At 54.1% G+C, this 27,662-nt stretch overlaps 1 protein-coding gene across 10 annotated transcripts; it reads right to left on the bottom strand.

The window, feature by feature from the left end:
* Positions 1 to 521: 521 nt before the first annotated feature.
* Positions 522 to 27,662, bottom strand: Pxylp1 (2-phosphoxylose phosphatase 1). Of its 10 annotated transcripts, none has more exons than XM_070005525.1 (8): positions 24,777 to 25,509; positions 23,641 to 23,794; positions 23,472 to 23,552; positions 14,969 to 15,101; positions 9,249 to 9,407; positions 8,008 to 8,134; positions 4,417 to 4,556; positions 522 to 3,279 (listed from the first exon to the last, which is right to left on the bottom strand). In XM_070005525.1, exons 4-8 carry the CDS (start codon positions 15,045 to 15,047, stop codon positions 2,342 to 2,344), a joined length of 1,443 nt encoding a protein of 480 aa, XP_069861626.1. In that variant the 5' UTR covers positions 15,048 to 15,101; positions 23,472 to 23,552; positions 23,641 to 23,794; positions 24,777 to 25,509; the 3' UTR covers positions 522 to 2,341. The 10 variants fall into 10 exon arrangements, with proteins under 10 accessions (XP_069861626.1, XP_069861627.1, XP_069861629.1 ...); XM_070005526.1 differs by lacking the exon at positions 24,777 to 25,509 and adding an exon at positions 23,913 to 23,979; XM_070005528.1 differs by lacking the exons at positions 23,472 to 23,552; positions 24,777 to 25,509 and adding an exon at positions 15,265 to 15,613 and having other exon boundaries at positions 23,641 to 23,983.

The following is a 27,662-nucleotide window of genomic DNA, read 5'->3' as shown; positions in this document are numbered from 1 at the left end:
GAGGGCTGAGACGCTGATAGAGATCCTGAAAATCTGGCCGCCTATACGGGGACACTGACAGTATCTTCCTCTCTCCTGAGCATGCAGGAGATACACCAACGACTACAGTCTACCTACAACTCCTCCATCTTTGTACTTATTGCAAGTACCATTGGTCACCTTAGGGTGATTGCTGCTTCCTTCCCCCTCTTCCCCCTGTGGTACTGGGGACTGAACTCAGGCCTCTTATCTTCTGGCAAGCACTCTACCAGTTGAGCCACACCCTCTTCCCCAACTACTTTTGCTCTTTCCAATTTGCTTTTTAGATAGGGTCTCACACTTTTGCCTCAGCTGACCACAGACCTCGATCCACCTATCTCTGCCTCTAGGATGGTCTTCATGGTTGTAACCTGGAAAGGCTCGAGTGAGAGAATTCAATCTTCAATTTTAATCGATCTTGAAGATCAATTAAAAAAAAATGTTTTCACTTGAGAAGAATTTGCATGTCTCACAGGTGCACACCATGAGCTGTACAGGGTAAGTATTTCTTCAAAACTTTATTTATAGAAACACGTGTTCAAATGTCACACTTGGACAAGAATGAAGAGGTTGGAATGCCAACGTTTTGGAAAATCGCACTCACAAACATTACATTTCTTCTGATGGAACTAGCACCATTATTTAGACCACAGATTCGATTACAACTGTTCTAGTATATAAAATACCTTAGAAAGATTATTTAACTCTCTAGTAACAAAGTTCTTCTAAAAACGTGTCTAAAAATCAATCGGAATTTGCCATTTACAACTGGTGAAAATGGTTTAAAAATTGATTCAATTCTAGGGCTTGTCAAAAGGAATACGCCATTATTATTATTGATTTTGGGGGGGGGTGGAAAGTGCTTGAATTCAGCTTCTGGCCTCCTTTTACCCACCGAACAGTAAGTTAAATATTACCATAGGTATAAGAACACATCTAAAACTGGCCCCTGAAAATATTTTCCTAGACTATAAAAATACTACATGGAATACAAAAATTTCAGCCTATACAGCAGATAGACTACAGCAGACAAATACCTGAAACGTACGTGAAACAATCCTGTACCATGATCACGATGGACGTCAAGTATTTCATTAGTCATCATCTAGGGTTCACTCTGATTCCGTGTGTGATCAAACTCTTTCTAGCAGATGGACCATTAACCCATTCTTGGTAGTCGACTGGTTTACAAAGTGCTGCTCGTGCAACTGGTAGTAGATACTGGTTTCAAAACCAGGTCAGCAAATCTCAGCCTTTCAGGGCCAACACTGGCCTTACTAGTCTTTTGGTTCAACCTGTGAACACAAACACGTTGAAGCTTTTACTCTCATCCTGGGCTGCTAGGTTACTGCCGCAGAGCTGGGTGGTTAACGACAGAGATTGTCTGTGATCTTTTTGGTCTGCAGGTTAAAATCTTTACTACCTGATCTTTTAAGGAAAAAAACTGTGCCAATCCTTGTTTTAGACAAAATTTTCATTGAAAGGTAAAAGCATCCGAGATTAAGAAAATTGTGGCTGAGGTTTGCTGGTTCTCTGGTTTGGCAGGCTATAAGAATACAAACTTGGATTGGCAACTTTGGGTACTAGAGATTATTCTGGCATTCTAAGAAATGTGTGGCTGGGATCGAGTACCTTCTCTTCTGCTCTGTGAACTAGCCATTTCGTACCAAATAGCTCACGTACCAAATAGCTCATGTACCAAATTACAGCCTTTTAAAACCAAGACTCAGAGCCAGTGGCTCCCATCTGTCATCCTAGCTACTCAGGAGGCTGAGATCTGAGGATCATGGTTCAAAGCTAGTCAAGGCAGGAAATCCATGAGACTTTTTATCGCCAATTAACCACTCAAAAAAAGAAAAAAGAGCCGGGCGCTGGTGGCTCACGCCTGTAATCCTAGCTACTCAGGAGGCTGAGATCTGAGGATCGCGGTTCAAAGCCAGCCCGGGCAGGAGAGACCGTGAGACTCCTATCTCCAATAAACCACCAGAAAACCGGAAGTGGCGCTGTAGCTCAAGTGGTAGAGCGCTCGCCTTGAGCTGAAGAGCTGAGGGACAGCGCCCAGGCCCAGAGTTCAAGCCCCACGACCGACAAAAAAAAAAAAAGAAAAAAGAAAGAAGAAAGCTGGAAGTGGAACTTTGGTTCAAGTGGTAGAACACTGGTCTTGAGCAAAAAGAAGGAGAGTTCAAGCCCCACGACTGGCACATGTGTACAAAAAAGAAAAAAAAAATCAAGACTTTGAAACCTTTCAAAACCAAACTACAAGCAGACCCCTTTCCTGCCTGGCATGTGAGCACTGGCCCCCAGTGCTGTTGCTGAGTACCTTTCACGCTCCTTCCCTGTGGCATGCCTCGAAATAATTCGTACTGCTGCTATCCAGGGCCACAAACATGTCCCTTTTGACAAAGCGGACCAAATTCTCTAGAGGACACAGGGGCTTGGGGGAGCGCCTGTGGTGGTCCCTACAGAAGGAGGTGTGGAACGTGACGTCGACGCCGTTGTAGAGGACGCGGACCGCGTGCTCGCTGGGCTTCTCTCTGTCCTGCCAGAGCTCGAAGATCAGCCTGGCCGCAAACCTCGGGAACCTGGCTTCCGACAGGCCCAGGGCACTGAGGAGGGGGGACAGGGTGACGTCATGGGCGGAGTAGAGGGTGAAGAGCTCCTCCTTCCCGCCCTCGGTGGCTCGCTGCATCCGGTCGACGGTTTGGTTGAGGATGGGGTGGGCGCCCAGGAGCGAGTAACCCAGGTACAGCTTCTTCTCCCGCCTCTCCCTCTCGTCTTCGATCTGGTGAGTCTTGATCACCTTGAAGTGCTCCATGTCGATGCAGCCGCTCCGGGTGCAGGGGAAGCTGACGTTGTGGCAGAAGTGGCAGAGCATGGAGTCTATGGGGTTGGCGGCGCGCAGCTGCTTGGTGGGGACGTCCACGATCCTGGCCATCTCGCCGTAGGTCCGCTCCAGCAGGCCGTTCTTCAGCCGTAAGAGGTACTGACGGCGCTGCTCCTTCTCCAGGTACTGGTTTCTCACCGGGCAGTAGCAGCTTCCGGAGCAGAACAGGGTGCTGGGCTGGTGCCTGAAGTAAATCTTCTTCCAGTCAAAGTCCGGGAGGAAGCCGTAGAGCAGGGCCAGCGCGCTCTGCAGGGTGCGGCTCTTGCCGGTGGTCTCTAAGTAAAGGTGAGCGGTAGACCAGTTGTTGGGCAGGAGGTGGTGTTTCTTCAGGTAGACATCCCGCAGCAGCTGGCCGTTCTGCAAGTGCTGCACGACTCCTAGAAGACAGGGCAACAGGGGCTGGCTGGAGGGCAAGCCCAAGGCACACGGTGTCCGGACGCCTCCATCCGCGGACGTGAGTTACAGAGAGGGACATTCACCACATAACTCGTGTGACAAGTGGATGACAAAAGATTACATGTGAGCTACTACTTTGTGTGCGTGAGTGCGCCTGTGTGTGTCCACGTGCACAAGTAAACATGCACATAGGTAGAAAAACTACTAGTCAGGGTCTGATTCTTGGATGGGATGGCAGGTGCTTTCTTTTACTTTATTGTCTTTTGGAATTTATCTTCAGGAATGTTTCTTGTTTTTTTTTTTTAAATCCTTTTTTAAAAATGATTGTCTTTTATGATTGGGTGGGGGGGAGGGGGGAGGCTGGGAAGGGAGGTGAAGGGTAAACAAAGGAGGAGGCTGCAATGCTTGGTAAGAAATGTATGCATTATCCTGCCCATGTAATTGTAACCCCTCTGTACAGTATGTTCTCAAATAAAATAAAATTAAAAAAAAAATGATTGTCTTTTGGTGGAACTGGAGGTTGAACTTAGAGCCACACTTGCTAAGCAGGTGCTCTAATCTGAGCCACACTTTTAAGTATCTGTCTATTTATCTATCTATCTAGCCATCCATCCAACTATCTTTGCTTCAGTTAACTTTCCCGATAGGGTTTTATTTTTGCCTCATTTTAGACCTCAGTTCCCTTATCTCTCATGTTCTCGTAGCTGGGATTACAGGTATGCACCACTGCACTCAAACCTGAAAGCATTTTTTTCCTCCAGTCACGGGGCTTGAACTCAGGGCCTGGGCAGTGTCCCTGAACTCTTCTGACCAAGGCTAGTACTCTACCATTTTGAGCCACACAGCCACTTCTGGTTTTCTGGTGGTTAGTTGGAGATAAGAGTCTTACAGACTTTCCTGTCCAAGCTGGCTTTGAACTACGATCCTTAGATATCAACCTCCTAAGTAGCAAGGAGTATACAGGCGTGAGCCACCAGCACCTGGCTCTGAAAGGTTATTTTTAACCTGCAGAAAGCAGATGTTCAATTAGACACCTTGGGGTCTCTGGGCTCCATCCCCGGGGAACTGGCTCCGAGCGGACATGAACAGAAGGTTGGGGGGGAAGTGGTCACACGTACCTGTCTGCGTGAGTTCCCCCATCTCACACAGAGGATGGTTAGGGTAGAGAGGCAGCGAGTTTAAGGGGCTTTCAAAAGAGGCTCCAGATCCCTTCGACATATGACTAACGAAGGCTTCCAGTTTGGGGTGATAGGGCTTCCTGAGGAGACACCGGAGGATTAGTCATCAGAGGGTTTCAGAACATTCCTGGCCTCACCAAGCAAACCCCATATGCGTCATGGCCTTTCTTGCCCACCAGAACAGGTTTTATTTTAGCTCCATCAATTTCTTTTTTTTTTAAATTTTATTGTAAAGGCGATGTGCAGACGGGGCAGTGACAGGCACCAGGGCTGGGGGTTACCCTGTGCCCGCTTCCCCTGCCCCTACCCACTCAGCCTGCAAATCCTTTCACCTGCTGCTTCTCACGTCACTTCCTGGGCTACAGGGCCTTCAACTGGTCTTCCTGCCCCTCCCGTCTGTCTCCTCCAGAGCCACAGGGCCAGCGCTTCAAAGGCAACTCCAAAAGCATCTCTACCCTTGCACCTGGCTGCATTCAGAGAGCCTGCACGCCTGTCACTGTGTCTGGCCCTGCCTCTTCCCTCCCCTACCTCAGTCACTCTGATCTCCATTTCCTCCCCCACACCTCCTTCTTTCTTGTCCTTCCCTCCCTCCCTCCCTCCCTCCCTCCCTCCCTCCCTCCCTTCCTCCCTCCCTTCCTTTCTTCCTTCTTTCCTTCCTTTTTTCCCAATCCTGGGGCTTGAACTCAGGGCCTGGGCACTGTCCTGAGCTTCTTTTGCTCAAGGCTAGTGCTCTACCACTTGAGCCACAGCACCATGTCTGGCTTTTTCTGTGTATGTGGTACCAAGGAATCAAACCCAGGGATGCACGCATGCTAGGCGAGCTCTCTACCACTGAGCCACCTTCCCAGCCCTGTCCCACCCCTTTCTACATATTATTTTTTCCGCCTGCATGAAGTAGTCAGCTGCCCTGAAAACCTGGCAGGTCTCAGCCAGCACCTTCGGGGATGAGTCTTCCTTGAGGAAAACTGTTAACTGAATAAGATACTCAAGGTCTGTCTTCTAGCTGCTCTGCACTTGGCACATACAATATCTCATTTCATGTGGGGTGGGCTAAGGAACAGCTAAAAAGAACGTTTATGGAGTCAGATTATGATGTTTCTACTGTGAGGCACTATGACAAGTCAAGATATAATTGACCTCTCTAGTCACACATACAACATTTCCCCTGATAATGAAGATGACCTACGAGTACACACACATTTCCTCAAAGTAACGCAACAGCCCATGAGTATGTCTGTATTATCCAGCAGAACTTAAGTTCATATCCAAATTGCATGTGACGCCGAATGAGAAAGAAGCAAAAAGGCAAATTGTTCTCGTGGCTGATCCTGATGTCTGAAAACCTAATCAATTTCAGTAATCCTTTAAAAATGGCTGCTAAGCTGGGCACCGGTGGCTCATGAGGATTTCAGGAGATCTCAAGAGGTTGAGATCTGAGGATCAAGGGCAGGAAAGTTTATGAAACCTTTTTTTTTTTTTTTTTTTTTTGGGTCTGGTCGTGGGGCCTGAACTCTGGGCCTGGGCGCTGTCCCTCAGCTCTTTAGCTCAAGGCTAGCGCTCTACCACTTGAGCCACAGCACCACTTCCAACTTTTTTCTTTTTGCTTATGTGGTGCTGAGGAATGGAACCCAGGGCCTCATGCATGCAAGGCAAGCGCTCTACCACTGAGCCACCTTCCCAGCCCTCGTGAAACCTTTATCTCCAATGAACCACCAAAAAACCAGATGTGGAGCTGTGGCTCAAGCGGAAGAGCACTAGCCTTGAGCAAAAAAAGCTCAGAGACAGCACCCAAGTCCTGAGTTCAAGCCCCAGGACTGACTGGCGCGCGTGCGCACACACACACACACACACACACACACACACACACACACACACACACACACACACACACACACACACACACACACACACACACACACACTGCCCAAGATGAGTTTATTATCTTTCAAAAACATAAAGCTGAAAAAAATCCATCTTTAAAAAAAATTGCATCAGAGGATGCTAATCCTGGCAGGCAGCAGAGATTAATAACTCACCCTGAATGGCCTCAGGGAATTGTCTTTCTCCATAAAAACAGAATTATTTTATTTTGCCCGAGGCTGAAGCACATAAATGTTTATAAACTCAGAAATAAAATATCCAGACCGACAGTGAGGCTTGCCAATACAAATTCCCATCAGCCGGGGCTAGCCATCCACGCCGCTCTCATACTCTGTTCCAGACCCTTATTTCAGGTTGGCGACTGGTGAGGATCAGAGGAAATTATGCGGCCGGTTTTAGAAATGGAGCTCACCCTGAACGTGCTTGGCGGGGCCTGCAGGTTCTCAGGGCAGCTGACTGCTTAATGATGCCGCGACATCTAAAGCGTGCTCATTACAGCTTTCATGGGCGAGATGAAGAGTTGTGGAAGAAAAAAAATACAGAATAGATAACAAATAGCTGTGTCTTTGTGTGTGTGTGGGGGGGTAACTAGGTTTGAACTCAGGATCTTACGCTTGCTAGATAGCCATGCTACCACTAAGTCACCCCCCCTTTGAAATTATTGTTGAGACAGGCTATCTCCTCCTGCCCAGGTGCACACATGGGCGTCGATCCACCTGCTTTTGGCTTCCTATCATAGCGAGGCTGATGGACACACATCACTGTGCCCAGCTATGGATTGAAGGGGTGGGGGGAAAGAGGGGGAGTCTTATGAATTTTTCTGACCCAGCTGGCCTCAAACCATGATCCTCCCATTCCCAGCCTTCCAAGTAAGCTAGGATTACAGATGTATGCCACCAGCACATGGTGGTGCTCTCGCTCTCTCTCTTATTTAAATGAGAGAGGAAGACTGAGAGTTCGCCTGAGTCCTGGAATGAATGGTCAGGGCCCTGCCTGCCTCCTCCCCAGCTCCAGCCTGGCTGGCACCATGCAGGCGGCTGGCCCCTGGCAGCATTCCATCAGAGTAACATCTTCCCCACTGGGCTTTCTCCATCTCCTGCCCTAGTCTACTGACATCAGGGAGGGGCGCCTGGCCCTTCATCGCTGACGGAGCTTCTCACCACAGGGCCGGGCCTTTTCCATACTCTGCGACATCCTAGAGACCAGGCTGTCTCTACTCCCCGACAGATTAATGGCGGGCCTCTAGCTCAGCTTTGGATCTGTGCACACCCCCTCCTCTGGTCTCTTTCTCCTCACCTCACCTCTGTGTAGCCACCCCCATTTCACACGTGGGGGGGGCTCCCTGAGATCCAGGGACATGCCTGCTGTTCCCTGAACTTGGATTAAAGCCATGCCCCCCCCCCGCAACTTGGGTCAAATGTCTCAAGAGCAGGATGGGGGAGAAGGGCTCCGGATAGGCCCGGGCTGGAGGTGAGCCTGCCCGGTGTCCTCATCTCTGAGCCTCGGGTCTTGCAGGTGGACGGGGTGTTCCACACAGGCTGCGGGTGACCCCCAGGGAGGCCCAGCAGCCGGAGGCAGTCTTGAAGGCCCTTCCCCACCTGGGCCTGGCAGAGGGCTGAGGACGGAGGTTTCAGGACGCGTGCGATTTACCTGTCAGCCACCAGGGTGCAGTCGATCTCGGGCCGCTTGGTTTTGGGAATGGAGTAGAGAGGGTAGCGGTCCCCGTGGCGGATGAACGCGTGCACCGAGACCAGCTTAAAGTGATGGGGAGCGTGACCTGGGGACGAAGCAGAGGGCCACCAGTGGCGCAGCAGGTGGGGACTCTTGCAGGGAGTGGGACCAGCCTGAGAAGGGGGAGGGGGGAGACGGGAAGGAGAAGAGGAGGGGGTGGGGGGGAGGAAGGGAAGAAAGGGGGGTGGAGAAGAGGGGGGAGGAGGAGGAGGGGGAAGAGGCTTATAGCTTGGAGGAGGAGGAGGAAGAGGAGGAGGGGAAGGAGGGAAGGGGAAGAAGGAAGGGAAGGAGGAGGGTGGGGTGGAGATGAGGAGGGGGGAGAGGGGAAGAGGTTCCTCCCTTGGAGGAGGAGGAAGAGGTCACAGTGACCCTGTCCTGGGGTCTGAGCTGTGGGCAGAGCCACTAGGCTGGGTGGGATGGGATGACTGAAGAACCCCTAAACCAGGTGTCCGTGGCTCACGCCTGTCATCCCAGCTACTCAGGAGGCTGAGATCTGAGGGTCACAGTTCAAAGCCTGCCCAGGCAGGAAAGTCCATGAGACCCTTATCTCCAAGAAACTACTTAGAAAAGGCCAGAAGTGGTGCTGTGGCCCAAGTGGTAGAGCACTAGCTTTGTGTAGAAGCAGCTCAGGGACAGAGCCTAGGCCCTGAGTTCAAGCCCCAGGACCAGAATAAAATAAAATAAAATGCAAAGATGCCCCCTGGTTTAAACCCTTCCAGAAACACAGCCAGGCACAAACAATGGACGTAATCAAGGAAAAGCAAGGAAAAGCCAAGGAAAGCACAACCAGAGAAATGGCATTTCCCCACACCCCCAAGGCCATGGGCAGATCCTACAACAACCTCGGAATGTGGAGTGGCTGGGGTGAGCCCCAGGAACCTGGCTGGGACCCCCCCTCCCCACCTTGTTGCCCAAGTCTCAAGGGCGGGCTCTTCAGAGCAGTTCCTCAATCCCTCACACCCCCACATCCTCACGCACAGGGAGCTGGAGAGCCAGCCACTACAACCCCAGAACCCCATGTGAAGGCGCAGCCTTAGTGGCCGCTGCAGCATCTTGGCCCCGGCCGTTCAGCTTTTCACCCCAGCGCCTGAGGGCGTCCTGGGCACAAGCAGCAGCCACGCGGGGGGGGGGGGGGGGGAGCTTAGGGCCACCGTCCCTACCTTCCATGCTGCGCTCAGCCACGCTGGGGATGTTGCAGTACAGGAGAGCTTCGTACACGGGGTCCGCCCCGGGGGGCTCGGTCACGGGGTCTGCCATGATTCTCTTGCGACTCTTGCCGTTGATTCCATTCTTAGCCGAGGACACAGGGGTCAAGTGGACTGCAAGGAAAGCAGGCCGGTGATGACCACACACACACACACACACACACACACACGTGTGTGTGCGCACACGCCCTGGCCAAGTGCTCTCCAATGTCAGCCAGCTTTTCTGACTTTCCCTTCAATAAATTCCCATTGATCGGGGATAGCGCTTCTTCATGGGCTAAACCATCTCCCAGGCCCGGCCACCTCGTCTCTCTTCTTCCCAACTCCCAGTCATCTGATCAGAGGGCCCTGGAGAAATGGATGGGCCCAGAACTGAGCATGTGAAGTGAGGTAAGCCAAGCCCCGAGAGACCATCGGCGCTGGATTGAATGTACACAGACGGGGTCCAGGCATTCACACACAGTGAGACCAAAGGAGGATGCTCGTAGGGGAGGAGCACAAAGGCCCAACGCCTACGAGCATCTGATCACATAGCATAATCTGTATCAAAATGAACTCCAGGAAATGGAAACGAGACTTCTTTCTTTGTGTTTGTTGTTGTTTTTTTCTTTTTGTCTTGTTTATCTGTCTTTGGGAGGAGAAGGGGGTCACAGAAACAGAGGGACAAACGTCAAACAAATGAAGCAGTGGTCCTCACCAGAGCTTATGTGGAAAATGAACTATACCACTTGTGGGTGGGGACAGGAGGAGAAACCGGAAGAACACGAGGGAAGGGGCGACACTGTCCCAAAAGAAATGCACTCATTGGGGCTGGGAAGGTGGCTCAGTGGTAGAGCGCTTGTCTTGCATGCATAAGGCCCTGGGTTCCATTCCTCAGCACCACATAAACAAAAAGAAAAAAGCCGGAAGTGGCGCTGTGGCTCAAGTGGTAGAGCGCTAGCCTTGAGCTGAAGAGCTGAGGGACAGCGCCCAGGCCCAGAGTTCAGGCCCTATGACCGGACCCAAAAAAAAAAAAAAAAAAAGAAATGCACTCGTTACCTGACGCATGTAACTGTAACCCCTCTGTACAGCCCCGTAACTTTATATAATAAAGTGATAAACATAGACAGCATTTGTATATATTATATAAGATAGTATGTGTTATTTTTTCATAGTAACAATACTTTTTTTAACAGCTCTGGAATTCTTTCTCCTTCATGGTGTGCTAAGGAATCACAGTTTGTTCTGGCATTGGCGGGGGGCACTCTAGAACTTGCAGAACCCCAAACTCCCACTTTGCCTCGGGATGGCCTCGACTGGTGGGAAGTTCTGCCACGTGCATGATAAAATGTCTCCATGACCACCTTGAGACGTGGAAGCCCAGTGTGGCTCTCACCGACCCCTGGCCCTCTGGTCAGCTGGGTGCTGCCCAACCGGGAAACCCCCAGGTACGGGTGCCGTGTGCGCTGTATAGGTGAACGCCCATCACCGTCAGTGAGCTCCTGTGAGAAACAAGGGAATGGATGCTGCCTATCTCAAAAGCTTCTGCTGCCAACGCTGACGGCCTCCTGGACTCTGTCCAGTTTGCAGGTCTTGAAAGGCTTCTGTGAGGAGCTGCGCACCGGAGGTTAACGCCTGTCATCCTAGCTTCTCAGGAGGCTCAAATTTGAGGATCGTGGTTCGAAGCCAACCCAGGCAAGAAAGTCCGTGAGATTCTTATCTCTTTTAAGTACCAAAAAGCCAGAAGTGGAGCTATGGCTCACGTGGTTGCATGCTAGCCTTGAGTAAAAAAAAAAAAAAAAAAAACTCAGGGACAGTGCTCAGGCCCCAAGTTCAAGCCTAGTACCGGCAAATAAAAAATGAGTAAAATTAAAATTAAAAAAATAAATTTATGTGAGCTATGGGTCCATATGGATCAAGAGGTTTCCTGAAACTTTCTGCCCTTACACCAATGTTGCACAACAACACCAACCGACCCTTTTACAGAAGAAGAAACAGAGGCTTCCATGAGCCAACAGTTTTCCCAGAAGTCTCTTTGTATAGTGGAACAACAATCATTTTATGGAAGAAAAGTTTCCCCGAGCCCAGGGCTTCCCTAAAGGTCTCGAACCACGGTGACCATCAAGTCTGTTAGGAAGCAGCAGCAACCCCCAGGGTCTTGGGTGGGGAGGGCCACCTTCTCACAGCCTACATGCCCAATGCCCCCATGTGGGCCACACCAGCACAACAGAGAGAGACCAGCACAGAACAAGCATTGAAGAAATGCCAGGGGCTGGGCGCCGGCAGCTCACATCTGTCATCCTAGCTACTCAGGGAGCTGAGATCTGAGGATCACAGTTCAAAGGCAGCCCGGGCAGTAAAGTCCGTGAGACTCTGATCTCCAATAAACCACTCAGAAAACCGGACGTGGTGCTGTGGTGGCTCAAGTGGTAGAGTGCCAGTCTTGAGCTGAAGAGCTGCGGGACAGCACCCAGGGCCAGAGTTCAAGACCCAAGACCAACAAAAAAAGAAAAAAAGAAAAAGAAATGCCGGCAGGGGGCCAGCAGGGAAGTCGTGATTGCAAAAGAGCCCAAAAAGCAGAAACCCCAAATAACGATACAGCATCCATCTGTCTTTCCCCACCGCCCTGGCTCTCTCCTCTGGCCTGGGCAGCCGCCTTTCACTTGTACATTCTTCAACGACAACAACATGCAAGGCTTGGATGCACGAAACAGATGATTGTTCATTAAATGCAATTAGCCCATGGTAAGCCACGGTAAGCACAGATAATGGCACTTAATAAAAATGTGTGGGTTCACCACACGCATTTCTCTACCCAGAAGAAGAAATGTGCTGATTTCAAAGACTTGATTAATGAATCATAACCCTGGTCATAGCCTTTGTGTATTCAAATAGCAACAGAAAAAAGAATTAAAAAAAAAAACAAAAACAACTACCAATCAGATGAAATAAAATCCACATTCATCCCAGAAAAACAAAACCATACTGTTGACTGAACACATAAGAAAAGCAAGTTGTATTTGATACTGCTCAGATATTCCTTACTATCAGTGCCGGTTGGCATTGAACACTGTCAAGAGAAATGAAGAAGTCCATATATTTCAGCAAAGAGGTAAAAAGATGTTACATTATGAATGAGTGGTTTTAAAAAATCATAATAAGCGTAATGAATAGAGCAATGAAAGGAAGCAACTGAACTCGAAATTTCTATAGAAATGGGAAGAAAAAAAGAGGAAGTTACACTTTACCTAGAAGCAGGAGAGCAGAAAGAACATGCATTTCTTGGTCTCTCGCCGTCCTAACCTATCGGGACAAGAATGACCAGCTCAGCTCCCGCCAGCCTCACCTAACCCTGCAAATTCTTTCCTACAAAAAAAAGCTCTCCTCAGACAGAGGTACTTTCAGAGGCGTTATATAAGCAAAGACACACAAGGCCATTCAGTGGCACGGCGTGAGCTTCTGCAGCAGCAACGCTGCCGACACATCCACTTACGTCCCTCGGAGCGGCTGGGGTCTCAGGGGAAAACTTAGGTGCCGGTGACTCCCTTAACTGCCCGAAGCATGAAAAATGTCCAGTGAAAAGCTACACACAATTAAACTACTGAACGTCAAACCACATTTTTTTCAGGGGAGGGGGGAAGGGTGTGGGATAAAAGATTCCTGTTGAACAGTTCATTAACCACCTGAAATATTTTTAAACCTCATGTGTCTGCTTCTCTTGACCTCTTTTTCCAAATTCTGGAAGGATGAGATGAGGATTATTTTTTTTGTGGAGCGGGGGCCGGGGGGGGGGGGGGGGAGCAGATGTCACTTGTGGGACTTGAACTCAGGGCCTGGGTGCTGAGCTCTTTTTTTTTTTTTTTTCTCAAGGCTAGCACTCTACCACTTTGAGCCCACAACTCCACTTCTGGTTTTCTTTTCTGGTGGTTCATTGGAAATAAGAGTCTCACCAGCTTTGCTGCCTGGGCTGGCTTTGAACTGTGATCCTCAGCACTCAGCCTCCTGAGTAGCTAGGATTATAGGCGTGAGCAACCGGCACCCCACCTGAGATGAGGATTTTTAGTTGTCGTCACCATTAGAACAACCCGGCACATGACTCTGGGTTGTGCCTGGAGTCAGGAAGCTTGGCTGTGAGCCGTCTGCATTTCATACCACCTCCTCCACTGCCCAGTGCCCATCCCACCTCTGAGCCTCACCGTCACTGACTCAGGGTCACCTGTATCTCTGTCTCTGTCACCCGACCTGAGACGGAAAGGCTACCTCCCCACAGAGCTATCCCGGGCAGTGATGGGTGCCAAGCCCTTGTCTCCTACCCATCGGGGTGAAATGGTGAAACAGGAGGCGGGTGACAGCAGAGACAAGAAGATTCCTAGCATCGCAGACACTTTCTCAGCCTCAAGTGCACAGCAACAGAGGAAGGGGAAGTAGGCTCAGCCTGCATTGAAGAACAGGTTGAGATGCATTCATTGAACCAACATCCAGGAGATGGCCGCCATGAGCTAGAGCAGCAAGGACTTCTGGGAAATAGAGGGAACCAGGACATGCTGCCTTCACTCCACTCCAACAGCAGAATCAGAGGGGTAGACTCTGTGGGGCTAGTGGAAAGGGGGCAGGGAGGCCCTGACGTACAGCACTGACGCACGGAACCTTTGGGAGCCATGATGTTCCTGGAGAAGAGGCAAGGGCTGCAGGCATGGCCGGGAGGAAGGGGCCGCGCTCCAGGCGGGGGGGGGGGGCACAGGTCACAGGGCACCGTGGCCAGCCACGGGACCAGGAGGGATGTATGCATGGGGACAGCACAGATTTGAGAGGCAGCCTGAGCTCGGAGGTCTGGGTGAAGGAGGCTGGATGGCGAGAGGTCCACGGGGTCCCCTTTACCAGTGAACTTTGGCCTAGGGGAAGGTCAGTACTGGTGACCCATCTTCCTGACCCGGCCTCAGCGACTCTAGTCCTGAAAGACTGAACATAAATCACAGACCCGCAACCCTCAAGGAGCAGCCAGCCAGGGGCCCACCATCTGTGGGCTGTGGGTGGCTCAAGGTCCCTCTCTACCTTAGAAGCTGGGTGCGGGTGGGTCACTCTGTAATCCTAGCTACTCAGGAGGCTGAGAGAAGGAGGATTGCAAATCCAGGCCAGCTTGGGCAGGAAAAGTCTGTGAGACCCTTGTCATCGTGGAGGGAAGCTGAATGTGGGGCCTGTCCACTTGTCATCCCAGCTCTAACTGGAAGCCGGTCACCAGCTCAAGCACGTACCCAGGCAGGAAGGGAGACTGAGGTCTCAAAAAAAAAAAAAAAAAAAACAGCAAAAAAAGCACAGCTGGAGGGAGGCACGGCTCAGCGGCAGAGCACCAGCCTAGCAAGTGTGAGGCCTTGAGTTCAAAAATCTCAGTACTAAAACAAGAAAACAGAAAGAGCCTGGCAATCACCAGGCCGTTTTCGGAATCTGTGCAGAGGTAGAATGCGTGGGGGGAGGCCTGGGCTTTATCCTCACAACCAGGAGGGCAGAGCGGACCAGAACTTCTTCGCTCTGTAGTTTAAGACTCCTGCTTGCAACCATCCTCCGTGAGCACCGATAGCACAAAGACACACCCCCCCACCCGCCTTGGTGTTCAGATGTCTGTTCTTTCCAGAAGCGAAGGCTTGGGGGCCTCTGTTTCCCACGCCAGGGCCCGCGCCCGCGCCCCCCGCTGGACTCACAGAACTGCAGGCTGAGGCTCAGGAACGCGAGCAGGGCAGCCAGGGCCAGCAGCAGCAAGAAGCGATTGCGGAAAAGCATTATTGTTCTGTTCTACTTTCTCCTCATGGTTTCACCTCAAAGCGCGCGCCCGTCCTGCCAATAGAGCAGAAGTGAAGAACAACAATGACAAAAGTATTCGGGGGGAGAGAAAGCAATCCACCTTGTCAGCTGAACACCGTCCAGTTAGCCTATCTTCCTCCCGCCCCCAACAGAGGCAGGGATCCCCAACCCTGAGGACAGTTAACATGTTTTCTACCTTTGCCCTCTGCTGAGTCCAAGTGTCATGGCTCCCACAGGAAGAGAACAGTTCTCGAGTGCTGTGTTCACCAACGACTCATAGACATGCCATTTCCACAGAAAAGTCGGAGGCGTGTTTATTGAGCATTTACAATGTGCCTGACAAGGAAGTCTTCGCAGGGATTGGCTCACAAGGATAGGGCCTCTTGCCGCCTTTACACCTTCAGTCCGCGGACTCTAACTATGATCCTTCAGATCCACACGTTCCAGACCTCCCTCCTCCGCTTAGGCGGTGATGATCGCCACTGACATTTTTACGTAGCCGGTGCCACTGCGTCCACCTTGCTGATCCCTTTACAGTGAGCCAGCTGATGGGGAGAAGATTCTGCAACAGTAAGACTTATACGCATGCTTGTCTTCTTTTATTTGTTTGTTTTTCCGTTGGTTAACCATGGGGCTTGAACTCTGGGCCTGGGCGCTGTCTCTCAGCTTTTCAGCTCAAGGCAAGCGCTCTGCCACTTTGATCCACGCACCACTTCCAGTTCTTGGGTGGTTCACTAGAGATAAGAGTTTCAGGGACTTTCCTGTCCTGGCTGGCTTTGAACCTCCATTCTCAGACCTCAGCCTCCTGAGTACCTAGGATGACAGGCGTGAGCCATCAGCGCCCAGCTGTGGGGCTCATTTTGTGTTGCTACTCCTAGACTACTGAGGCTGCATGAGAGGGGGGGCGGGCTGGTGTGCTGGAACCCAGCAAGCAGCCCCAGAAGGGGCTCTTCAAACAACCAGCTGGCTGGACAGCCAGCCAGGCGAATGAAGCCGCCCATGGCATGCAGCTCCAGCCCAGCGCCCAGCGGATGGCTCCTAGTGAAGTCTTCCCCTACCATGAGGAACTGGCCAGCACTCCACAGGCCCATGGCAAGCAAGGACACCAGCTGCTGCGTCTCAGCCAGCTTCAGTGCTGGGAGCTTCGTGGGAGAAGCACAAGGTGAACTGACTGAAACCCGGGAGCTGCTGGCCCTCCTGGCCGGGAAGTTCTATGGGATCGGGTCTCTCCCGTCAGCGGGCGGCATGTGCCGGTCTCTGCTCAGTGTCCACGGTTCTTCAATCCGCCTTTTTTTGGGGAAAGTGTCTATATTTAGGTCTTAGATGTAAAAAACAAGGAGGGTGGAGCCGGGGAGCCAGATGGCTGGGCTGGTGTTAATGCTGCTTAAACCACTGTCGATATTTGGACTCCTGTCATTTCTGCCTGACTATAATTTTTCATTTGATGAATTACAGACATTCGATGCCCTCGCTCCCTCTCCTGGGTTTCTGGGTGGTCCTCTTTTAGACTCTTTCTGTATGTTGGTCCTGGGACTTGAACTCAGGACCTGGGCGCCATCCCTCAGCTCTTTTGCTCAAGGCGAGCGCTCTACCATTTTGAGCCACAGCACCACTTTTCCAGTTTTCTGGTGGTTCACTGGAGATAAGAGTCTCATGGACTTTCCTGCCCGGGCTGGCTTTGAACCATGATCCTCAGATCTCAGCCTCCTGAGTAGCTGGGATGACCGGCGTGAGCCGCCGGCGCCATCCTCCGCAGGCCCTTCACCCCCAGACATCTGTTTGCCCCAAACACTCATGGGGACACTGCTTTCCCAACTCCAGGCTGGACCTGGAGGGGTGCTCCGTCCTCAGATGCCAGCCAGGCATGGTGCTACTGGTCCCTTGTGCCAAACCCACACGGTTAAGACCTCAAACTCGGGACTCTGACAAGCGCTTTAAGATCCTGCTGACACACTGACCAACAGAAAACCCAGCTAACTCCAGTGAGCCCCACAGTAAAGCTGAGCGGCTCAAAGAAACGTTTTAGAGCCCAATCTTGAAGAGTCCAAGTGAATGCGCAGTTCCCACTATACTGTGGGAGACACTGCTTCTGAATGGAAAAGGAACATGCCAATGCCATGGGTTTTTTTGTTTTGTTTTTAATGCAAGTGACTAGAAGTTTCCAAAGTCTGAGCCGTTGGTGTGTGTGTGTGTGTGTGTGTGTGTGTGTGTGTGTGTGTGTGTGTGTTGGTCCTGGGGCTTGAACTTGGACTTGGGCACTCTCCCTAAGCTTTTGAGCTCAGGGCTGGTGTTCTACCACTTGAGTCACAGCACCACTTCTGGTGGTTCATTGGAAATGAGGGTCTCACGGACTTTCCTGCCTGGGGCAGTAGCTAGGATTACAGGCATGAGCACCAGAGCCCAGCTCCCATCCTGATCTCTCTTCCCCTATCCTCTGAAGCACTGAGCTGATGATGAGGGTCAGGAACGCTGGATGACACTCATTTCCTGTTGGCCCACTGGCTCCGATTGCTTTGGAAGACAACCAACTCTACGACCTTCCTGAAGCGTCATTCTTTTGCTTCTGTTAAGGCAGCCAGACCAGCTCAGCCACTGGACACGATCATTCTCACAGAGCGCGTGCGCGGGGTGGTTACAGGCACACTCTGAGCTGCCCAGGCAGCCCTGGCGGGGCCTTGATTCACCAGACTGGACGCCACGCTTAGATAAGACAAGAACGAGAACTCCATCACAGGAGCCTTTGTTCTTTGTGAACTCCGCTGTTTGCTCTTATATATTATTCACATGTCTGGGAAGATGATGGGGCAGGAGGTGACAGAAAAACTCCGGTTAACCCCAAGACCCCTGACATTCTCCTGAACAAGCCACGCAGCTTAGAAGCACGCCTCCAAGTGGGGTCATTCAGGGACTCAAAGACTTCGCTGGAGGCTGGGGGCCGGTGACTCAAGACTGTAATCCCAGCTACTGGGAAGGCTGAGATCTAAGGATCAAAGTTCTAAGCCAACCTGGGCAGAAAAGTCCAGTTAACTTCTACACACACACACACACACACACACATACACACACACACACACACACACACCATTGGGAAGCCAAGATCTTTCCATTGCCTGCACTCTCCACAACCTGTCCTACCCCAGGTTGCTTGTCTCAGGGCCACCCGATGGCGGCCACGCCCCCCAGTGTCCTTGCCACGCGTGGTGGGAGGTGGAAGGGACCATCCTGCCCTTCTCCCAGGGGCTCTCCGGCCGGGGTCCAGGCCCAAGTCAATCACAGACCAGGCCTGGAGCAGCAACAGCACCACCACCACCGAGTGAACCCTATCAAGACTGCTTTTACAGCCGGGCGCTGGTGGCTCACGCCTGTAATCCTAGCTACTCAGGAGGCTGAGATCTGAGGATCGCAGTTCAAAGCCAGCCCGGGCAGGAGAGACCGTGAGACTCCTATCTCCAATAAACCACCAGAAAACCGGAAGTGGCGCTGTAGCTCAAGTGGTAGAGTGCTCGTCTTGAGCTGAAGAGCTGAGGGACAGCGCCCAGGCCCAGAGTTCAAGCCCCACGACCGACAAAAAAAAAAGACTGCTTTTACCTCCTGGCAGAGGCCCAGGTGGGAAGGATGAACAAAGAAGGCCTGAATAGAACTGAGGCTCTGTTAGGAGCTGCACAGAGGGCCCGCCTGTGTCCGCCGAACCATTATCCTAGAGCCTTGTCCTCCAGCTCCGGTGTGGAGATGCAGCGATCAAAGCGCGTGGTGTCACGCTGACGGTTAAGACTCAGCAGTGCGTGGCCCGCTCAGAAGCTAACCAGCCTTCGATTCCACATCTGACATGGTTTACAAACTACGCAGCATGGACGGCTTCCCTATCGCTTCCTTCCAAAAAGAATTTCAGGCTAATAACCTGCAGAGTTGTGATTTTTGTTTTTGGCAATACAGGGCAGGGGATGAGGGGGGTGTGGGGGAGGGGGTTGGACTCAGGGTCTTGGTACTTGCTAGACAGCGGGTGCTCTACCTCTTGAGCCAGGCCCTTATTTATTTTGTGCCATCCCTGGGGCTTGAACTCAGGGCCTAGGTGTTGTCCCGGAGCTTTTTTTGCTCAAGGTTAGCGCTCCACCACTTGAGCCACAATTCTACTTCTGGCTTTTTCTGAGTAGTTTATTAGAGATAAGAGTCTCGTTGACTTTCCTGGCTTTGAACTCAGCCTCACTTTTTTTTTTATCGGTCATGAGGCTTGAACTCTTGTCTTGGGCGCTATCCCTGTGCTCTTCAGCTCAAGGCGAGCGCTCTACTGCTTGAGCCACAGCACCACTCCGGTTTTCTAATGGTTTTATTGGAGATTAAAGAGTCTCTTTCTTCCCGGGCTGGCTTTGAACCGTGATCCTCAGATCTCAGCCTCCTGAGTACCTAGGATGACAGGCGTGAGCCACCAGCGCCCGGCTTCAGCCTCACTTCTGAGTAGCTAGGATTACAGAAGTGAGCCACTGATGCCTGGCTTAACTTAGTTTTATTTTTTTCTTTAGGTTTTGTTTTGTTTTTAGTAATTGTGTTACTTGTTTTTAAGATAAAGTTGAAGGCCAACCTCAGAATGAGATCCTCCTTCCTCTGACTCCTGTGTAGACAATACTGCAGGCATATACTATCATACAAGCTTATTGAGATGGGGTTGTTTTGCTTTTTCCTTAAGCTAGCCTTGAACTTCAACCCCTTCAATCTCAATCTGCAGCACAGCTGGGTGCGAGTTAACACCCAGCCTAGCTTCTGTAATTTTTAAACCCATGAAATAGCTTTACATTTTTTTTTTATTTGTCAAGTACAAGTTCCAACCACCGTCCTCCTTTGAGGGTTTTTTTTTTTTTTCTCTCTCTCTCAATTCCAGGCTAAACTTGTGAAGGCAGCTGATGATTTCTTGGGGCCGAGAGAGTCGGCAACAACGAAGCCATGGAGCCAAGATCTTCACTTTTGCGGGCTCTTCAGTTACTTTCTCTGGCATTATGCAAGAAGTGTGTGTTCCATCTGACTTTCTGAAGTTTTAGCAGCAGCCACATCTGAAACCGGTGTCCTGATTTTAGAATAGCTAGAGCAGCAGTAAGAATGCCCACAGAGCGGGGAACACACACTTGGCATAGATTTCCTCCCACAAGACTACTTAAAAAAAAAAAACCCACAAAAACCCTTACTATTTTCTTTTCAGATTTTTATTGTGCAAGCAAACTATATCAAACAGTTTCTTAAACGTCAAGGAGAGCAGATGAGATTTAAATTGGCAGCTGTAGAACTAGAAAGGCAAATGGCATAGAAAAAGGGTCTGAAAAAAACAGGCACCGGTGGCTCATGCCTGACTGAGATCTGAGCCAGCCCAGGGAAGGAAAGTCTGTGAGACTCTTCTCTCCAATGAACCATTGAAAAACCAGAAGTGGCGCTGTGGGTCAAGTGTAGAGTACTAGCCCTGAGCACATAAGCTTAGGGGCAGCAACCAGGTCCTGAGTTCAAGCCCTAGCACTCACACATGTACACATGTGTACACGCACGCCAGTGCATTTCCTGTACTGCGCACAGAAGCAGGGTTTTGCATGGATGGGAGCTGTGGCTACACGTGGCATTCTATCTAAAGAAGCTCACTACAGGGGGGCCCTGGGTGCCCTGTGCTCCCTGCCGGGCCTCCAGGACCGGGAGCCACACGCTCGAGGGACCTCTACCACTGCCCATGGGCAGGAACACCATGCCTTCGAAACACGTTCAGTTAACAGCTCTCACTCCTGGAGGGGGGCGGGGGGGGGGGGGAGGCCGGCGTCGGGATGGAACAAGCCATCCTGCCACGGAGCTGCCCAGATGTGGGCACCCAACAGTTTTCTGATTCAGATCCCAGAATACACTCTCAAAACAATTTTGTGTGTTTGTACTTTGGCTAGATTCAAAGATTCACACCTATCATTCTAGCTACTTGGGAGGCATAGTTAGGAAGATCATCCCCCCCCCACACACACTAAAAAAAACACATTAACAAGACCTCATCCCAACAAGTGATGCTGGATGTTGTAGCATACACCTGTAATCCCAGCTACGAATCAGGCAAAGGTAGGAGAGTATCAATCCAAGGCTACCCCTGGAAAAAAGTGTCAGACTTTCCCTACTCCCTGCCCTGCCCCCCAAAAGAAAACCCCTAAATCAGAGGGCTAGGGGCATAGATCAACTGCACACAAAGCGATGGAAAGGAAGAAGAGCGCAGGGCGCACTGCTCTAGATATTAACTTGGGGAAGAACCTGAATTGTGACGCAGTCCCAGGCCCCGCTAAGGAAGCAGGGCCAAACTCCACATCTTATTTCCACAAAGCGGGGTTCAGAGCTACACCCCAGGGCTCTAGGCCCGGGTTCCATCAGAAGTCTCGCTGCCAAATCTCTGGACAGGGATGACAGCTCCAGCTCTCCACGCCAACCCACGCCGCTGTGCCACAGTGCCAGACTCTATTCTTACAGCCTGAGTAATTCCTGGGCAAAGGACCAGACAACAACGGGGGGGGGGGGGGGGCGCCCGGGGATCTCGACAGGGCGTGAGAGGTGAGGGCCCTCGCCACAGCCCTGTGCTGCTGGGCTGGCCGTGGCAGAGCTCCCGCGGGCTCTGCGGGCCCGGCTCCCGGGGTGACCTGCGTGGGAGCTGAGAACAGCTCCGGCTCTCGGGACACAGCATCTCTGCTGCTAACTCAGCATCTGTGCACACACACAACCCCCTTTCCTGGCTTGGGGCTCACCTCTCCTGCCCGACCTTCAACTCAGCTCAGCTGCCACCTGCCTCTCAAATCAGCACCAGGGCACACATCCCCACTGACACCACAGTCCCCACCTCTTGGACCACTTCCCCAGCCTTGGGGCATGGGGGCAGACACAGGAAAGGAAGGAGGCAGGCACCAGTATGGACACACGCGGAGAAGCCCTGCCCCAGCGCCTCCTGAAGGCATCTCCACGCCTCTTTTCTTTTCTTTCCTTTTTGTCAGTTGTGGGGCCTGAACTCTGGGTCTGGGCACTGCCCCTCAGCTCTTCAGCTCAAGACTAGTGCTCTAGTGCTTGAGCCACAGCACTACTTCCGTTTTTTCTGCTTATGGGGTGCTGAGGAATTGAACCCAGGGCCTCATGCATGCAAGGCAGGTACTCTACCCCTGAGCCACCTTCCCAGCCCTCCATGCCTCTTTTGTTACTAAGGTAAACCTGCTTTGGGAGGGGAATGCACCTGTCTTCTTCCTAGACATGCCACTGGACTACATTTCCCAGCCTGCCTCTGGCAGAGATGTGATCACGTGCCTGAGCCCCGGCCAATGGAATGGCCAGGGCAGCAATTCAACACCTCAGAGCCTGGGCCTGTAAAATCCCCCCCTGCCAGCCCCACTCCAACAACCTACTCCTGGTCCCTTCCTTTCAGCCTGCAGCCCAAGTTCCCTACTCACTTCTTAGAGGACGGCCACCCCACCAGTGATGCTGTCAGGAACAGGCCCTTTTGGCCTTGTGGAAGCAAAACGTAAATGCCTACCGTATTTCAGCCAGGAAACGTTCTTTGATTCGTTTGATCAGCAGTGAGCAGCCCTGCTAAATAAAGCTCCCTGGGGCTCCTGGAACTGGGCGAGGAATCCTTAGGCTAAAAGCCGAACCTTCCGGAATGAGCTGGGTGTTCTCTGGGGGGCCTGCCAGACAAGCTAGGGGGACACCGGGCCCCTGGGTGAGCAGTAACAATGCTGCAGGAAGGGGAGCTGTGTGTGCTGTGGGGGGGAGCAGGGGAGGGGAACAAACCCTGTGGGCATCAGGTAGGAGGTCCGGCATCCAGCTGAGAAGCCCAACGCCCCTTCTTAAATTGGCAACCCCAGTAAAAAAGCCAGTGAAAAGAACAGCGCTCTGCAATTACTCACTGTAAGCAGAATCGTTAAAAAACAGCACCCGCAAGGCAGCTGCTAGCTCGCTGGCTAGACCATGGGCAGACACCAGGGGAAGAGGCACAAAAGAAATCCGAAAATCATACGCTGTGAACTTAGGAGGCGCCAGAGACTCGGGAATGAGGATCAGTCGGCCTTGCTCAGATCTGCCTGCCTGCTGACGTCAGCCACCGCCTAAAATACACTTTCTTTCTCAAGAAGACAGCATTTTTTTTTTTAACCTTGGAAATGGAGCCAAAAAGAATAAGGAAACAAGAAAACGACCAAGTTCATGCCAAGGCCTTCTACCACGAATGCCCCAAGCTTTGATTTTTTGGGTATGTGTTTCCAGTAGAAGCCGGGATGGAGCTAGATTGTAACAAAAAGAGTCCCCCCACACACACTCCACACACCCCACAATAGTTTACATCTATAATCCCTGCTACTCAGGAGGTAGAGATTGGTAATTCAAGGCCAACCTGGACAAAAAGTTAGGGAGACCTCATCTCACCTGATTAGCTGGGTGTGGTGGGGTGCCTGTGGCCCCAGCCGTGTAGGAAGCATAGGTAGAAGATCACGATCAGATGCAGGCCTTGGGCAAAAAAAATGACAGTTCCCATCTGAACAGTAACTAAAGCCCCAAAGGGGTGGATATGTGGCTCCAGGGGAAAAACACCTACCCAGCAAGAGCTCCAGGGCTTGAGTCTCAGTTCCATTTGTGGGTTTTTGGTGATCATTTGGAGATAAGCGTCTCCCCGACTTTCTTGCCAGGCTTCAAAGGACAGTCCTCAGATTTCAGCCTCCAGAGGAGCTAGAATTACTGGCCTGACAGCTCTGGGCCACAGGGTTGTTTTAAATCATTAACTTCTTCCTTGTCCCTGTGACCCCTCCCACCTTCGCTGGGGAATCTTTTGGCCAAAAGGCAAATAAATGGCTTTCTCCCAACAACTACCTTGTCCTGAGCAGGTGCGGAGGCTGAAATCTCCCCACTAAGATTGGCAGGATCTGAAATAAACTCCCATCTTTTCCCCTGCAACCTGCACCACCCAGTGGTATCCTTCCTCCTCCCCCTCCCCCTCCCCCTCCCAAAAACATAGCAGGCATTAATTAACCTCTTCTAGAAAACACTCTTTGGGTAAGAGCCGTCCAGAGGACAGAGTCTATGTAGGAAAGATAAAACTCTGGGAGCCAGGAGCAAGACGGGTCCCCCTCACCCACAGGGAATTACAGCCCTCCCTGGATTCTGCGCAAGGGGGGAGGGGGGTAAGCGCCCTAGCCTCCCCCTCCCCCAGGCTGCCGTTCCTGGGACAGCCTTTTATAGCGCAGAAGCATGTCCCCAAACACAGCTCCCCTCCCTAAACGACAAAGCCAGAAAGAAAGGGGAACTCCCAGCCTGCCAGCAGAGGCACGGCAGTGACACCCACTGCTGTGGGGGAAAGTGGCACTGGAAGTGGCCAAAGGGGTTCTGTGACCCTGTCTCTCCTCACCCACCTCTCAGCAAAGCAGCCTTAGCAGCTCTCCAGGGGTTCAGTCCCTCCTATGACCCATAAGCCAGGTCCTTCCTGGAAATCTTGGGGTCCCCCACAACAGGTAGACCCCTAGTTGTCAGAGCCCCGCAGTGGACTGACCTCTTTCTCCCCTCCCCCCCCCCACTCATTCTGTTCCTGCTACCAATACGCACATGTATATTTAACTCTGTTGAACTGAAAAGATAAGCGTTTGCAAGCTAAGGAAGCAGACTGGGAAAATGGCTACAGGACAGACACGGATCTACTCTACTCAACCAACACTGAGTCACTCAGCAGGTGGGTAGTACCAGGCTGGGCTGAAGATCCCAGAGATGGCTTCATCCCCATCTGTGATCCAGAAGGGTGGACTCCTAGCAGTCAGACACTTAGCACAGAGAGGAACAAGGCCTTGCCACGGAATCTGTGGATATTCAGAGAGATCCCGGCACATCTAGTCGGCAATAAAGGAATATTCAACTCATCCTAGATGGGGGAGGGGGAGACCAGCATGCCTGTCACCCTAGCTACTCAAGGGAGGCTGAGATCTCAGGATCAGGGTTTAAATCCAGTCCATGTGAGAAAGTCTCTGTGGGACTATCTCCAATGAAACACACACACACACACACACACACACACACACACACACACACACACGCCAGAAGTTGGAACTCTGGCTACAAGTAGTGGAGTGCCAGCCTGGAGCAGAAAAAGCTAAGGGACAGCAGCACCCAGACCCTGAGTTCAAGCCCCGGAGCGGCAAGTGTGCATGCACAAGCAGCGCACAGGTGTGTACGCAGTTCCACAGTCCTCACAGCCCGGAGTTCCAACCTTGTGCCCAGATAGCCACCTCCACCCTCCTCCGGAGGACCAGGGAGGGAGGGAGGGAGGGAGCGGGACAGGAGAGCAAGGCCGCCGCGGCCGGTCCCGCAAACAGCCTCCGACGGGACCCCAGGCCCAGTGCGTTTCTGGAAAGGAGGGGGCGATTGTCTGCACTGGCTCTGGGTGGTCTCGGTGCGTCCTCACCCCTCCCTGGGGATGGAGAGAGGGGTGCCGGCAGCCCCCCCAGATGTCTGCCCTGGGCACCCACGGCTCTTGAGCAGAAGCCGGCGGCATTCAAGTGACGGACTGACAGACAGCCGCCGCCAGCGCGAGGGCGACCCGCTCCGCAGAAATGCACTTCTTTCTTCCCAGCAGAAGGCGAAAGCCCCGGGTCTACACGGCCGGCCGCGCGGGAGCCCCAGCCCGAGGCCGGGCGCCGCCCTTCCGGAGCCGGGCCAGCTCGGGGTCACCGCGGGCCGGGGGTCCGGAGCCTCGGTTCCCGCCGCCGGAGAGGAGGGGTGGGGGGCGGGGACCAGGCCGGGGTGAGAGGGAGGTCCCGGCGAGGGCGGTTTGCAAACAGGGGCGGCGGAGGCAGGGACCCCAGCGCGCGTGGGGGCGCAGGGGAAAGGAGGGGGCGCAGGGGGAAGGAGGGGGCTCAGGGGGAGGAGGGGGCGCAGGGGAGGAGGGGGTGCAGGAGGAGGAGGGGGCGCAGGAGGAGGGGGCGCAGGGGGAGGAGGGGGCGCAGGGGGAGGAGGGGGCGCAGAGGGAGGGGGCGCAGGGAGAGGGGGCGCAGGGGGAGGAGGGGGCGCAGGGGGAGGAGGGGGAGGAGGGGGCGCAGGGGGAGGAGGGGGAGGAGGGGGCGCAGGGGGAGGAGGGGGCGCAGGGGAAAGTAGGGGGCTCAGGGGGAGGAGGGGGCGCAGGGGAGGAGGGGGTGCAGGAGGAGGAGGGGGCGCAGGAGGAGGGGGCGCAGGGGGAGGAGGGGGAGGAGGGGGCGCAGGAGGAGGGGGCGCAGGGGGAGGAGGGGGCGCAGGAGGAGGAGGGGGCGCAGGAGGAGGAGGGGGCGCAGGAGGAGGGGGCGCAGGGGGAGGAGGGGGAGGAGGGGGCGCAGGGGGAGGAGGGGGCGCAGGAGGAGGGGGCGCAGGGGGAGGAGGGGGAGGAGGGGGCGCAGGAGGAGGGGGCGCAGGGGGAGGAGGGGGCGCAGGAGGAGGAGGGGGCGCAGGAGGAGGAGGGGGCGCAGGAGGAGGGGGCGCAGGGGGAGGAGGGGGAGGAGGGGGCGCAGGGGGAGGAGGGGGCGCAGGAGGAGGGGGCGCAGGGGGAGGGGCGCAGGGGGAGGAGGGGGCGCAGAGGGAGGGGGCGCAGGGGGAGGAGGGGGCGCAGAGGGAGGGGGCGCAGGGGGAGGGGGCGCAGGGGGAGGGGGCGCAGGGGGAGGAGGAGGGGGAGCAGGAGGAGGAGGGGGCGCAGGGGGAGGGGGCGCAGGGGGAGGAGGAGGGGGAGCAGGAGGAGGAGGGGGCGCAGGGGGAGGGGGCGCAGGGGGAGGAGGAGGGGGAGCAGGAGGAAGAGGGGGCGCAGGGGGAGGGGGCGCAGGGGGAGGAGGAGGGGAGAGCGCCTAGTGGTTGGGTTCAGTCAGACCCGACTCAAGGGAGCCGGCTCCGTCGCGGCCCCGACCCCGACTCGACCCCAGCCCCGGCCCCTCGACCCCGGCCCGCCCCCGCGGTCCCGCCTCTCACCGGGGGCCTAGCGCCAGTCCCCCCGTCCCCCCCGCGCACCTCCACCCCGGACGCCCGCCTGGAGCCGCCACGCAGCGCCAACCGCAACGACCCCGCCAGGCCGGCGCCCCCGCCGCGCGCGCCCGCCGCCCGCCGCCCCGGCCCGCCGCCCCGCGCTCACCGCCCGCCGCCCCGGCCCCGCCGCCCCGCGCTCACCGCCCGCCGCCCCGGCCCCGCCGCCCCGCGCTCACCGCCCGCCGCCCCGGCCCCGCCGCCCCGGCCCCGCCGCCCCGGCCCGCCGCCCCGCGCTCACCGCCCGCCGCCCCGCGCTCCCCGCCCGAGGCCTCCCCGGCCCGCCGCCCCGCGCTCACCGCCCCGCGCTCACCGCCCGCCGCCCCGGCCCCGGCGCCCCGCGCTCACCGCCCGAGGCCTCCCCGGCCCCGGCGCCCCGCGCTCATCCCGCTCCGCCCCGCGCTCCCCGCCCGAGGCCTCCCCGGCCCGCCGCCCCGGCCCCGGCGCCCCGCGCTCATCCCGCTCCGCCCCGCACTCACCCTGGAGGACTCCCCGGCCGGCCCGGGCTCCGCCTCCACCGCAAGCCGGGCTGGCGGCTCGGCCCCGCGCGCTCGGGCCTCGCGCCGCACCGGGTTCGCAGCGCCCCCTGCCGGCCCC

This window comes from Dipodomys merriami, unplaced genomic scaffold, assembly GCF_024711535.1.
Source record: "Dipodomys merriami isolate MVZ:Mamm:240054 unplaced genomic scaffold, mDipMer1.0.p SCAF_68, whole genome shotgun sequence".
NCBI lineage: Eukaryota > Metazoa > Chordata > Mammalia > Rodentia > Heteromyidae > Dipodomys > Dipodomys merriami.
This window is presented reverse-complemented; position numbering and strand designations above follow the sequence as displayed.

Bases quoted from the DNA above. Each gene is read 5' to 3' on its own strand.
- Pxylp1 (XM_070005529.1), bottom strand. From the start codon at position 15,047: ATGCTTTTCCGCAATCGCTTCTTGCTGCTGCTGGCCCTGGCTGCCCTG. The intron at 9,408-14,968 runs GTGAGTCCAGCG...CTTTCCTTGCAG, and splicing joins GAGCCTCAGCCTGCAGTTCT to TCCACTTGACCCCTGTGTCC. The intron at 4,557-8,007 runs GTAAATCGCACG...GTGTCTCCTCAG, and splicing joins TGCACCCTGGTGGCTGACAG to GAAGCCCTATCACCCCAAAC.